Below are 14,863 nucleotides of genomic sequence, written 5' to 3'. Positions count from 1 at the left end.
CTGATCCAATCAGCCAATAGGACTGAGCTCGCATTCTATTGGCTGTTCCAATCAGCCAATAGAATCCGAGCTCAATTCTATTGGCTGATTGAATCAGCCAATAGGATTTTTCCTACCTTCATTCTGATTGGCTGATAGAATTCTATCAGCCAATCAGAATTGAAGGGACGCCATCTTGGATGACGTCACTTAAAGGAACCTTCATTCTTCAGTTGGACTTCGTTTGAAGAGGATGCTCCGCGTCGGCTGGATTTAAGATGGACCCGTTCCGGATGGATGAAGATAGAAGATGCCTCCTGGATGAAGACTTCTGCCCGTCTGAAGGACCTCTTCTGCCCGGATCGGATGGGTGGGAAGACTCGGTTGGGTGAAGACGTCTCAAGGTAGGGTGATCTTCAAGGGGTTAGTGTTAGGTTTTATTAAGGGGGGATTGGGTGGGTTTTAATGTTGGGGGGGTATTGTATTTTTTTTTTTACAGGTAAAAGAGCAGATTGCTTTGGGGCAATGCCCCGCAAAAAAGGCCCTTTTAAGGGCTATTTGTAATTTAGTATAGGGAATTTTATTATTTTGGGGGGCTTTTTTATTTTATTAGGGGGATTAGATTAGGTGTAATTAGTTTAAAAAATTTTAATTATTTTTTTATTTTCTGTAATTTAGTGTTTGTTGTTTTTCGTACTTTAGTTTATTTAATTGTAATTAATTGTAGTTAATTTAGGGAATTAATTTAATTATAGCGTAGTGTTAGGTGTAATTGTAACTTAGGTTAGGGTTTATTTTACAGGTAAATTTGTCTTTATTTTAGGTAGGTAGTTATTAAATAGTTAACTATTTAATAACTATTGTACTTAGTTAAAATAAATACAAACTTGCCTGTAAAATAAAAATAAACCCTAAGATGGCTACAATGTAATTGTTAGTTATATTGTATGTATCTTAGGGTTTATTTAACAGGTAAGTATTTAGTTTTAAATAGGCATAATTTAATTAATTGTAGTAATTTTATTTATATTTATTTAAATTATATTTAAGTTAGGGGGGTGTTAGGGTTAGACTTAGGTTTAGGGGTTAATACATTTAATATAGTAGCGGCAACATTGGGGCGGCAGATTAGGGGTTAATAAATGTAGGTAGGTGTCAGCGATGTTAGGGACGGCAGATTAGGGGTTAATAATATTTAACTAGTGTTTGCGAGGCGGGAGTGCGGCGGTTTAGGGGTTAATATATTTATTAAAGTGGTGGCGATGTCCGGTCGGCAGATTAGGGGTTAAAAATTTTATTTAAGTGTTTGCAATGTGGGGGGGGGGGGGGTTCCTCGGTTTAGGGGTTAATAGGTAGTTTATGGGTGTTAGTGTACTTTTTAGCACTTTAGTTAAGAGTTTTATGTTACAGCGTTAGCCCATACAACTCTTAACTACTGACTTTTAAATGCAGTACGAGTCTTGACAGGAGAGGCTGTACCGCTCACTTTTTCCAAGACTTGTAATACCGGCGTTAGGAAAATTCCATTGAAAAGATAGGATACACAATTGACGTAAGGGGATTTGCGGTATGCTCGAGTCGCGGAAAAAAAAAAAAGTGAGCGGTACACCTGTACCTGCCAGACTCTTAATACCAGCGGGCGTTAAAAAGCAGCATTGGGACCTCTCTAACGCAAGACTCGTAACCTAGGCGTGTGTTTGTAATGTAGGTGCATTTATACAAATACCAGCTTGAACATTTTCTTCTTTTGCCTTTGTCAACCACTCCAAAAGTAATACAGTACGGTTACTGTATATTATTGTGTATGGATTGGATGTCCTAGGAGACAGCAATGGGGATGGGGTAGTGAGACCAGAGATAAATAGTATATGTGATAATACCAAACAAAATCCTGTGAACAATCAATAAAAATATATGTAAAATCAATAAAACCAATAAAAAAAATGAATAAAGTCTAGGAAGTGGTGGTGTGTGAGTCAATTATGATGTCCTCGTGATCCAAATGTGTAGAAATCCAATGAAAAATAATATGAAGTCTAGAAAATTGTGATGTGTGAGTCTCCTTGTGATCCGAGTGTAAATCCAAAAAATAAAAAAAAAATAAAAAAAAAAAAAAAAAAATAAAAAAAAAAAAGAGTCAAAAAAATATATATATGTGCTTCAGTGGTAGTGTAAATAATCCAACAGTGAAAAATCCAATACAAACAATGTCATAAATCAAACAGTAAAAAACTGCGAGCACTGGTTAACAAAAGTTCATGTGAACAACTTCATAAAAAATACTTGATGTAAAAGACAATGGTAAAAATATGAGAAGATCCAATCCCTGTGAAAAAAGAAAAGTACAACATAGAGCAGTATTGTTTAAAATAAGTTTGCAAAAATAGGAATAAAACTTACCATATATGCCAACGCGTTTCGGCCCACCAATAGGGCCTTTATCAAGTCTTGATCAGTCTTGATAAAGGCCCTATTGGTGGGCCGAAACGCGTTGGCATATATGGTGAGTTTTATTCCTATTTTTGCAAACTTATTTTAAGCAATACTGCTCTATGTTGTACTTTTCTTTTTTCACAGGGATTGGATCTTCTCATATTTTTACCATTGTCTTTTACATCAAGTATTTTTTATGAAGTTGTTCACATGAACTTTTGTTAACCAGTGCTCGCAGTTTTTTACTGTTTGATTTATGACATTGTTTGTATTGGATTTTTCACTGTTGGATTATTTACACTACCACTGAAGCACATATATATATTTTTTTGACTCTTATATTTTTTTGACTTTTTGGATTTACACTCGGATCACGAGGAGACTCACACATCACAATTTTCTAGACTTCATATTATTTTTCATTGGATTTCTACACATTTGGATCACAAGGACATCATAATTGACTCACACACCACCACTTCCTAGACTTTATTCATTTTTTATTGATTTTACATATATTTTTATTGATTGTTCACAGGATTTTGTTTGGTATTATCACATATACTATTTATCTCTGGTCTCACGACCCCATCCCCATTGCTGTCTCCTAGGACATCCAATCCATACACAATAATATACAGTAACCGTACTGTATTATTTTTGTACTTATCTTATCTTTTTTAAATTGTTTTTTATTATTAATTATGTCACCATTGATTGTTTTTAATAAGTATTATGGATCCATATACTTTTAAGCATTTTTAAATTGTTATTATCTGCAGACAATATATGTCATATTATACTTGTGAGCAAATGCTATATTAAATTTGTCAATTTGGGCTCATTGTGCTAGTGTACTTAACGACACTTTTAGTTCACACCCTTATTTAGACCTAGCCTTTCACTAGGCGCTCCTAACACATCACAATTCTTTTAGACTCTTTTCTTGGGTATCTAGAGACCCAATTGTTATAGGAGCTTAGGTCTTAGCAGTTAGCGCCGTCGGATAGATCATATTCTTATATTTGTCAACCACTCCACAGAGATGCTAAAAAGTCAATTCTATAAACTCTTCATAATGCTGCAAATTAATAGCTAGTTCAGGCAATTTGTGACATTTGAAAAAAATAAGGCAAAAAAAATAAAAAATCTTGGGATACAGATTTTAGTTTTTGACCACTTTAGGGAGCATCAGAAAAGCACCATTTTACTATCCCTTTTATCCCATTTTACTATCCCTTTAACTCCAATGTGAGTAATTTCTACACTTCCCTCATGTCTATTTCACACCATACAGATTACTGGGTGGTGCATATACAGTGTACTTGAATATAAGGGAAGCATGTGTGCTTTTTCCCTGAGGTTTCCACTTAATTCATAAGAGTGGCAGTATTTTTTGCAATGTTTGTAGTGATTGCAAAATAGAAAAATAAATATTTTTTATAATGGACATGTAAACCCCTTCCGGACAGAGGCAATTGCGCAAGTTTGGAAGTAAACTATTAGGGCAGAGAGGATGTCACATGATCGCCCCTGTGATTATGTGACTCCAATGGTGCCGATTGGCTCCTGGGTGGAGTGACCATATTGCCGCCTTAGGCCACATGAAAAATACATGTCAAGTTTCTTATAATGGATTATTTAAAAGGGACAGTAAAGTCACAAAAAATCTTTCATGATTTAAATAGGGCATGTAATTTTAAACAACTTTCCAATTTACTTTTATTACCAATTTTGCTTTGTTCTCTTGGTATTCTTAGTTGAAAGCTAAATCTAGGAGGTTCATGTGCTAATTTCTTAGACCTTGAAGACTGCCTCTAATTGGAAAGCATTTGACAGTTTTTCACCACTAGAGGGCGTTAGTTCATGCGTTTCATATAGATAACATTGATCTCCGGCATGTGAAGCTCCTAAGAGCAAGCACGGATTGGCTAAAAATGCAGGTCTGTCAAAATAACTGAAATAAGGGGGCAGTTTGCAGAGGCATAGATACAAGGTAATCACAGAGGTAAAAAGTATATTATTATAACTGTTGGTTATGCAAAATTGGGGAATGGGTAATAAAGGGATTATCTACCTTTTTAAACAACAAAAATTTTGGTGTTTACTGTCCCTTTAAAACATTTTTTTTAAACAGCCCTGACATATGTATTTTTCATATGGCAATATGGCTACCCTACTCCTGGGGAACTTCCTGCATTGGTAAGAAGGCCCCCCAGTCGAAGCCATCATATTTTTAACAAAGAGGGGAGCAGGACGCCGCAAAAGACGGCTTTAAAGGCCAATGCCCTAACAGCATCTAGGGATTAAACAACATAATATTACTTAGACATAATATTGTTTATTAAATATTTCAATCAAGTGCTTTACGGTACAACACAGAGACAAGAAACGCAACATTTTTCTTTCATTATTCAGAAATAACAATTTACTTAACTCTCTTGGAATCCTTAATTGAAAAGCTTGCCTAGGAAGGCTAAATAGCAGCAATACACTACTGGGAGGTAGTTGCTGATTGGTGGTTGAACATATGTGTTTCTTGTCATTGGCTTACACGATGTATTCAGCTAGCTCCCACTAGTGCATTACCACTCCAACAAAAGATACCAAGAGAATGAAGCAAGTTTGATCAGAAGTAAATTGGAAAGGTATTAAAAATTGTATGCTGTATTCTAATAATTAATTTTGGGATTTATGTCCCTTTAAAGGGATATGAAAGAACCAAAGAAACATTTAAATATATTGCAACTAACATAACTAATCATTTTTTAAAAAAAATCCAATTTACTTCTATTATCAAATGTACTTTGTATCTTTAAAATGAGGTCTTGTGATCTATATTTCTATGCGATACAGGCCTGCTTAGAGTCACCAGTGATGTGAGGTACTTATTGGTCTGACAACCACCTGACAGCTGGAGGGATACTGGACCATGCTGAGCATAGGGCATGCAGGGAATTTGGCCGGTGAGCGGGGCCAGTTGCGATCAGGGGTTGGTTGTTTTTGCCCTGCCCACTTGTAAGCATTATTATTTGTGCATGATGCAGGGCCATTATTAGCCTCATTAGCTACCTTTCAAGCCATTGACCATGTGCCCTGGACAAAAAGAGGGGGTGACAGAGATTATGCACTCTGTAAAAAAGAAGTGAAATGGATTTTTTATTTACAAACAAGGTCACCAGAGGGATTAAATGTTGAGGCTGACGTGAATTTGTTTGTATAATTAATTGATACTATTCTTTTATCATGTGTCGATTTTGTCTCTGCCTTTACATAAATATGTATATGGGAGTGTCTCATATGAATATATATGAATCATTTAAAATGTCTCCACCTTTTAGCTTAAAGTAATAACAATTCCGCATTTTAGTGTAGTACTTTCAGTTGTATGTGTCAGCAGAATGTAATTGCCATGTAGGGGTTAACCGGAAGGTTGATTAATTACATTTTCTATGGCTATTTAAGGGTAGCATCAGGAGATACAATTCATGTAGTGATCAAGTGCAGCAGCCCAGCACGAAACGCGTATACAGTTTCTATTGTTGCTACCTCTGTTTACTCCGGCCCTGGAGTGAGCAGCTTTCTACTTGTTTTTGACTATGTCAGTGAATATTTTTGTTTTTATGCTTATGCCGAAATAAATCTTTTCATCTTACACTGAAGATTTCACGTCTATTTTGTCTGGTGCAGCCGTACTTACTGTTTTAATGATGCAGGGCCAGCCCTGGCCCTTCCTCACAATGCCTTGCTGTGTATGTGAGCCAAGTCAGGGCTGGTCCCGCCTCCTACGCCTTTTCTGTGCCAACTTGTTTGTACAGGAAGGCTGAGCAGGTGCATATTCACTGGTATAAATTAATCAAGAGGTAAGGAAGACAAATAACGCAGCTCCTCTTGACTGTGCCTGTTCATGTCTGTGGTTCTGTGGTGCCTTTTTTTTTTGCTATTGTGGATGTCTGTGGGTTTCTCTCTGATACTGCTTAACCACTTCCCGCCATTAGGACATTCTATGCCATCCTAACAGGTCGACTGTCCTAAAACCATTGCAACTTCCTATATGGGATTTTGGGTTTTAGGGTGTGCCTAGCATCATAGGCAACCCCCCCCCCCGACCTGATCTCATCATTGAAATTACACGATCGCTTGAACGATCGTGTGATTAAAATTATTTACTCATTTGTTTACATCAGAACTTTATTCCAATGTAGGCAAATGAGTCCCGGCAGGAAGTGGTTACATTTGATAACAAGTGCTCATCTTATTTTGCTTAGAATGAAAAAGCTGCAAACAAAGGATAACAGGGAGACCTCATCTGTAGAGCACGAGTCACTGCTGTACTCCACATCCTGACATACCACAACTGTACATTTCAAATCCAGTCAGAAGCATTTTTTTTTCTTTTTAACTTGGACAAATCCATTTTTCAAGTCATTACTGTTCTTTTAAAAACTTTATTAAAGCGAATTACACACTGCTGATATATGGAATTCTGTTTGCAGGTCCATTTTCCTCCAGCTCATGCAGCAAGCTGTTGGCATCCCAGAGTAGACCTGCACTGAGCCCACTTTGTTGGCATCCCAGAGTAGACCTGCACTGAGCCCACTTTGTTGGCATCCCAGAGCAGACCTGCACTGAGCCCACTTTATTGGCACCCATAGTAGGCCTGCACTGAGCCCACTTTATTGGCACCCAGTCAGTGTTATTAGGAAAGTAGTGATAACTTCTACTAGAAGCATTTCTGCTGTTCAATTTGACTTATGTATTTTTAAATTTAAGTGAAAACTTTTAAAACACACATAAAAATTTAAAAAAAATTGTGCTAATTATTTACTTGCTATGGTAATGTAGATCCAATCTTTATTGAATGATTTGATTTGCATTGTGGCAGGACAATAGGGTCAGCTCAGTTAAAGGGACATTCCAGCCAAAATTGGAATCCACATAGGATGCATTTCTGTTTTGAATAGAAGCATTTTTTCTTCTTTTTAATATACATGCATGTGCAAAAATGCTTCTAATAAAAGCTATAGCTGTTTCAAAAGTGTATTTAAGTATGTACTGTGCACCAGCATTTGAAACACAACACTTGCTAAGAGAATCTATGGTGCTTGTAATATCTGGTAATGACTTAATTTGTTAATTGCTGACATGATACAAGCCCCACTGGCACTCTGACCAGCTGCAGCATTTATAATGCTGGTGCACTGAGAATATGTAGCTATGCTTCACATGCACCTGCAGAGAAAAATGCTAACACTAAAACAGTGATAACTTTTACTAGAAGCATTTTGCCAATACTTGTCTGTTGCTAATATGTTTTTATTGAGATAAAGATGTAATGAATATATGTGCATTTAAATTTTGACCGGAACGTCCCTTTAAGGTTTATTTGAGGTGCATTGTTTGTGTATAGTGTTAATATCTTGGAGGGAGGATTGTTCAGGACATAGCACTTATATTAAATTGTAGTGAGGGATGAGGAGTCATGGTTAGGATTAAATTGCAGCAGGGAGCTTGGAGTTAGATTTACAAAGGCATTGAACTGGAAAAATAATATGCTCTACTTAAATTACAGCATGTCATTTTTTTCACTATTTCATCTGGACTACATAGATAAAGTCCTACTCAGCAGCCACAAAGACTGCAGCTCCAAAGCTGAACAGAGTCAGTGATTGGCTGCCAATTTGTTTCCTGCTCGGGACCAGCTTCTGAGTGAGACATTATTTATGTGTTTAACTCCTTTCCTGGAATTCCAGGCTGAGTACTAAAAACAATTACTTTTCTAACAAATTAGAGCATGTAATGTTTCAACTAAAAATGCTGCTTTAATGGTTAGTGGTTGAGGGGGGGTCATAGTAACCAGACATAATAAGCCCTATGTAACGCAAGGTGTTACTAAATAACTTAGTGAGTTTGATTAGCTTATTAGAATTAAGCCTCTGTGAGAAATCTGCTGTTGCTATTAGTTTTCATAATGGCTTCATTATGTTCTCTATATAGGACATAGAGGGTGGTGATCAGTAGAAAAGCAAATGAGGAGGGCAGGATTAAGGATACAATAAAATATTTTTTTCTGCAAGAGGAAACTATATTTTATACACAAATCTATAGTGAATAGAACAAATATTCACCACCACTAATATATCTAAGTCACAACACTGATAAAAGTGTTACCTCCATCTTTTTTGGGTGCTTCTAGAATAGATATGAGCCATTTTTTTGTCTCGGGTTTGATGTCCTCTTTAAGCTGCATTGCAGCGAGCGTTCGCACGGAAGGTTGTACACAGCATTTGCAGTGAACAGGAGTCCAGGATCCCATTTTGTTTCTCAAGAATGTTTTTATAACATACAACACCTGAAACTAAAATACATTAAAATGTTATCTTCTGAAATGAAAATTGCACATAAATAATGATGACACCAATTATAAATTGTATAACACAATTACATTATTCACATTTCCAAGCATTTCTAAGTTTTATATTTATCACAAATCATTTTTAAAAGGAGCATTATGCTTCTATCATGCATGTATAAATGAGCACTAAATCTAAAATTTACCTAAAAACAAATCTGCCTAATGCGGCCAATTTATTATGGTTTTAAATTTGATATTGAAAGTAATAGGAAAAGCATGTGTCATGACAATATCCTGGGGTGAAACGATAATCTGGGGTCCATTGGGATCAGACTGACATACTTCATGGAAGTTCTCCTCTGTGAAAAGCACAATTTGGCTAAAAGATGCTGCTCCTAGGTGGTAACTTCATAGAACAAGCTACTAAGCTGTTTGTTCCTCGTAAAGTGTATGTGTATGTATTTGTAAAATCCTAAGCTAACCAGTATCTGGAATGGTGTGAGTGAAGATTGAAAGTAAATTGCTCTGAATTTCCCTGAAGTGGATATATCTTTCTACAACAAAGGCAGACATCCCAACCTGCAAAAACTCATTTCAGGGAAGTACCCCACCTCAGACCCCCCCCCCCAATGTTTTACAGGATGCCCATTGACTAGGCTGACCATATTGCCGCTTTAATAAGGGACACATATGATAAATACATATGTCAGGGTTCTTGTACAAAACATTTCTTTAAACAGCTCTGAAAACATCCCTGACATGTATTTTTCATGTGTCCCTTTTTAAAGTGGCAATATGGGTCACCCTACCATTGACTCAACTGACGAGTTGGAATGTCTACATATGAATATTACACAACACACAGGGTCTGGGTCTAGGACTTTGTGCTAATTACACATCTCTTACATACTAAGTGAATAAACAAATTACTAAACAGAAATTCACCTAAGCATCTTTTAGAATTGGCATTACCCATTTAACCCAATTGTGCCTATATAAAAACATATTTGCACTGTACAATAATGCCTTTTATTTTAGTTAGATATCCTACATCCCGTGTATTTTGTTAAATTCAGGACCATAGTTTGGGGGACTTTGAGAGCACTTCCACATTATGAGGTTACATCTGACGATATAAATTCAGTGCATAGACAGTAAATTAAATGAAAAATTGTGTTTCTACCTGTCGGTAAATATAATCCACTGCTCCTCCTAAATATAATTGTCTATTCTCTCTCTGTCATAACCACCAGTCCCGGTTACGAGTACATTCCGTATAGTCATGGCAAGGGCGTTCTCTAAGGCCAATCATACAAGGGGGAGGGTCTATGCCACTGATCAATAGGATTTCTGAATACCCCGGCCGGGCTGGAGTATATGAGTAGGTCGCTCAGCCAATAGGCACCCAGTGTGTAAAAGCAGCCCCGTCCCCCAGACAGGCCGAGCTCACTAACCTTATATAGCCAAGTTTCTGGGATATTATGTTTAGTTTGCGGGTGTCAGGGAGACACTATTTCAATGCAGGAGACTTCCGGAAGGGTTGGGATGTCTGCGAAGGTGTGGCTAGCAATTTCAATTTGTGGCTTGGGTAACTTTAAATGGTTGGTTTCTTTCCAAGTAAGATCTTAGAGTATTTATATTTATTGTTCTACTTAGTTTATTAGCAAAAATGTCCAAAATTGGCTGATGAAAAACATGTCAGCATCAAATACTCATAGCTGACAATATTTCAAACTAGGATGTCTCAGGTTAATTTTAATGATGCTATTATAATGGGTGAATAAATGTGGCAAAAATATAACATTATAATGTATTTCATATTGTCAGCTAGATCTTGGAAACTGCTTTATTGCCCGCCATAAAGAGGGCAGTACATATTCCTGCCCTCCTATAAAGTGCTGGGCTAATAACTGAAGGTGATCTCAAAATTTGTTCAATGTGTACTATGATTTTAAAAATGTGACAATCATTTGTGAGGCATCAGACATGGATAGACATTTTGTTTCTACAATCTCTCTTTGGACAGAAACTATGTTTATAAAGTAATAGATTCTGCTATTTTCCCCTTTTAATATGCTTGCATAGTATAATTGTTTGTTAATTGTCTTTTATTTAATATGCACTGTGACTATTTTGTTCATAATAAATCTTCATTTATTATGTTCTGCCTTTGTCTAATATCTGAATTATGACACAAAAGAGACAGATATAACAGTATTGTGATTTTGCTGACTTATGTTTCTGGGTTGTTAGCAGTTAATTCTGGGAAACCTAGAACTCCCCAGTCCAATTGTCATGTGTGGTGGCAGCATTGATAGATCAGTGTCAGTGGCATTAAACAGTGATTTTCTAGGTCTAGTACAGACTAGAGAGCATTTTTAACCCTTGCATCCACTAAACTTAATTGCAGGCTCATTGGGAGTGACTGCATGTTTGTCTACACTATTTCCCTAGGCACATATTGTTTACTGGTTGTTAAAAACAACTCCTACAGCTCTAATGGTAGACAATCACATGCCTTCATAAGCTTTAAAGCAAACTCTTTTATTTAGGTCAGAAACAACCATTTATGAATAACTAAATCCTTATACATTTTAAAATGCTCTCTTTTAGATGCAACAAGGTCAAAATTGAAACGTGCAATTAAATTTTAAATAAAAGCATTGATGCAATACACTTACGTTAGCAAAAGTTATAAGTGATGTGCAGCAGCATATGCACATATGTTGTCAGGGCCCGTGCACCAGTATTCAAACCCTATACCTTCTTAAAAGAGAGTCAGCAGTGGCTTATATGACACAAATTAAGTCTTCACATGCACAATAAACCACTGCCAGCTCTCTGAGCTTGAATACTGGTGCACAGGCCCATATAGCATATGTGCGTATGCCACAGAAACACAGTAATAACTTTTACTTGAAGCATTTTTGCTAATTGAAGTATACTGCAAAAATGCTTCTATTTATCATTGAAATGCTCCCATGCACATTTCAATTTTGACCTATTCCGTTAAAGAATTAGCCACATTAAAGTGAATGTCAATTTTGATGCTAAAGTGCCCGGTTTTTTAAATTTTTATTAAAAACAGGGGCACAATAATTCAGCAAAATTTACATTTCACTCCTGTTAAGAGAGAGAAAAAAAAAAAAAAAAAAAAAAAAAAAAAAAAAACTTACCTTTTAATCTTCACAGCAGCTCCAGCTTCCTCCACCCATCGCAAAGCCTCTTCCTGGGTCTAAAATGAGGAATCCGGCTTCCTCCAATCACAGTGTTTAATCAGACACTGATTCACCGGGGGGGAAGCCGTGATTGGAGGATGACCTATCCATCATTTCTGACATCAGAAATGGCTTGCAACGACCGGAGGAAGCTGGAGCTGCTGTGAAGATTAAAAGGTAAGTTTTTTTTCACAACAGGAGTGAAATGTAAATTTTGATGAATTAAAGTGCCCCTGTTTTTAATCAAATTTTTAAAAAACGGGCACTTTAGCACCAAAATTTACATTCACTTTAACTTCTAATGAAATACAATTTGTAAGTTAATTACAAACTGATTAATGGGTTTTATTTACTGAATAATGTTATAAATATATATTTCCCTGAAATAGGAAAATAAAATCGGCATAGAGAAAACACAGTAATGCGCTTCAGATTCCATAAAAAGCATGTGTGCAATACGTGTGTTTGCAAAAAATCACTTTTAGAGGTCTAACCTGTAAAGCAGGGATGGGGAACCTTGGTCCTTTGATGTTTCAGAACTACATATCCCATGATGCTCAACTGGACTTCAGAGTGCCTAAGCATCATGGGTAAAGTAGTTCTGCAACATCAGGAGGGCCAAGGTTCCCCATCCCTGCTTTTAAGGGATATAATTAGTTGATGGCATACTGGGCTCTACTGTCCCACACTCCAGTATACTGCAGCCGCAAAAAAGAACGGCTTTAGCAATTATGTTTATGTTGCAATTAGATTTTATAAAATAGTATTAGATACCATGATATTTCCAATGGCATGTTCAGAGGTTTGGGTACTTAACCCTTTATTGCACACAGCCAACCCAGACGCTGTACCTGGAAAATGCGGAGGTTTTGAAAAAGTAGCTTTTATAGATTGATTTAGTCAACTATGTGCATTCCAAAACATCTGGTGTCTTTTTAAGAGTTAAAAACTATACATAGAGTTAAAAAATGCAATTTTCCTTCTATTCTTTTTTCTATTGTGCTTCTGTTATTCAAACAATCAATCAATCTATGGGTTTGTATAATGCAACAGTTCCCCCCCCCCCCAAAAAAAAACCCACTTAATTATATACATAACTATACATTATATTGTACAGTACATTTAAAATATGTGGAATTATTGGGAGATTTTACAATTGGTTATTTGACTATGAGAATATTATTATAATAGCATGTAAATATGTTCTTATAGTAGTAACTGTGATGTAGGTTTCTGCACAGTGGCTGCTGTATTTACTTACAATATATAGCAGGAATGAAAAGTGTAATAAAGTAATTAATCATCTGACTGTATCCCATAATAAGTCTGCATCTTAAAAACGAGTTAATTGTACATCAAGATAATGCAAGTTCATTATAAAAATTGTACTTTTACCTTTTTAGTTTCTTCATAGACAACTACTCCAAACAACAATTTCCCAAAGATATGCAGCAGCCAGCCAGACTGGTCCGTCCAGCTGCTGGGCGTGCACTTGACTACAAAGAAGCAATGAAAGTTTGTTCCTGTTTTGTGCGTCACAGGCCTTCCCCCCGGAGCAGTATCAATGAACTTGCTTTATTTATTCCTTATTTTCTATTCCTTTTTTTTAGGCAGATAAATGATTAACTTCCTAAATAATGATCATTATTGTGTGGTTAAAAAAACAACAGCATAGATAAAGAAACATGTCTGAGGGTGGAGCTTGTGCCAGCCTGCATAGAATCATGTACTTACTTTCATAGTCAGTCACACAATAACAAACCAAGGCATGATCAAATGCAATCTGCTGATCTCCTCCTGCTAGTCTGTATTAACTCATTATGTATTCTGTGTTAAAGGCAGTGTCTCCTTCAGCTGATATTTGCATAACTGATTTACAATCAAGGAAGATAAAAGCTGCACTCACTTATGTTTGGTGTTCAGCTAAGCGAACTCCCCTTACTGCATTCCTTCTTTGGAGCTGGATTTAACTATGTTTGTAACCCACCAGCAGGGGTTAAACACTGTTACAAGCACAAAATAGCAATAGTAGAATTATCTAGCACATTGGAGCATTTTTTTAACATGTTTCAGAGTATACTGTATGTATACATATGTCATATGTATATAAATGTAATATATAGCGTGTTTTTTGGCTGTTTGTATCTATTTTTTCTGTCTATATTAGAATGCACATATAAATAGATAGATAGATGCATACCTCCCAACATTTCAAAATTCAAAAGAGGGACACCCCCCCCCCCCCCGCGCAAAAAAATTGAAATGTGGTGGGCGGGGCTTAATAAATCATAAGACCAAAGTAATAAAAATAAAATTCTAAATAAAGTCATATATTTTAATACACTTAGGCAGCAAATCAAACACAAGCTCAAACCACTGGTATGGCTATGTGAGCGCTGTATTTAATTAGCCTTTGCAAAGACATTGCTAAATATTTTTATCTTAATTGCACATTTATTAATAAATTCTTTAAAACTACTCTCTGCATTCCCTATTAATATTCTAGATTCTGGCCTTTAAAGTCAGCAAAAATGCACAGTAGCATGCTACATAGCATACACTTACACATGCAAATACACACACACTACATAGCATACACTTATACATGCAGGTACACACACACTACATAGCATACACTTATACATGCAGATACACACACACTACATATAGCATACACTTATACATGCAGATACACACACACTACATAGCATACACTTATACATGCAGATACACACACACTACATAGCATACACTTATACATGCAGATACATACACACTACATAGCATACACTTACACATGCAGATACACACACACTACATAGTATACACTTATACATGCAGACACACACACACTACATAGCATACACTTATACATGCA

The 14,863-nt window shown here is 36.2% G+C and overlaps 1 protein-coding gene across 3 annotated transcripts in view; it reads right to left on the bottom strand.

The window, feature by feature from the left end:
- Positions 1-13,933, bottom strand: part of LOC128649606 (anoctamin-10) — a 148,982-nt gene extending 135,049 nt beyond the window's left edge. The window contains exons 1-2 of one of the 3 annotated variants that reach the window (XM_053702982.1): positions 13,892-13,933; positions 8,584-8,770 (exon numbers count right to left, since the gene is read on the bottom strand). In XM_053702982.1, the coding sequence (XP_053558957.1) occupies positions 8,584-8,728 (145 nt within the window). In that variant the 5' untranslated portion in view covers positions 8,729-8,770; positions 13,892-13,933. Of the gene's footprint in view, positions 1-8,583; positions 8,771-13,380; positions 13,477-13,719; positions 13,824-13,891 lie in introns of those variants that run through there. The other 2 variants (XM_053702967.1, XM_053702974.1) reach the window with 2 other exon arrangements.
- Between the last annotated feature and the right edge of the window lie 930 nt (positions 13,934-14,863).

This window comes from Bombina bombina, chromosome 1, assembly GCF_027579735.1.
Source record: "Bombina bombina isolate aBomBom1 chromosome 1, aBomBom1.pri, whole genome shotgun sequence".
In the NCBI taxonomy this organism is placed as follows: Eukaryota; Metazoa; Chordata; class Amphibia; order Anura; family Bombinatoridae; genus Bombina; species Bombina bombina.
This window is presented reverse-complemented; position numbering and strand designations above follow the sequence as displayed.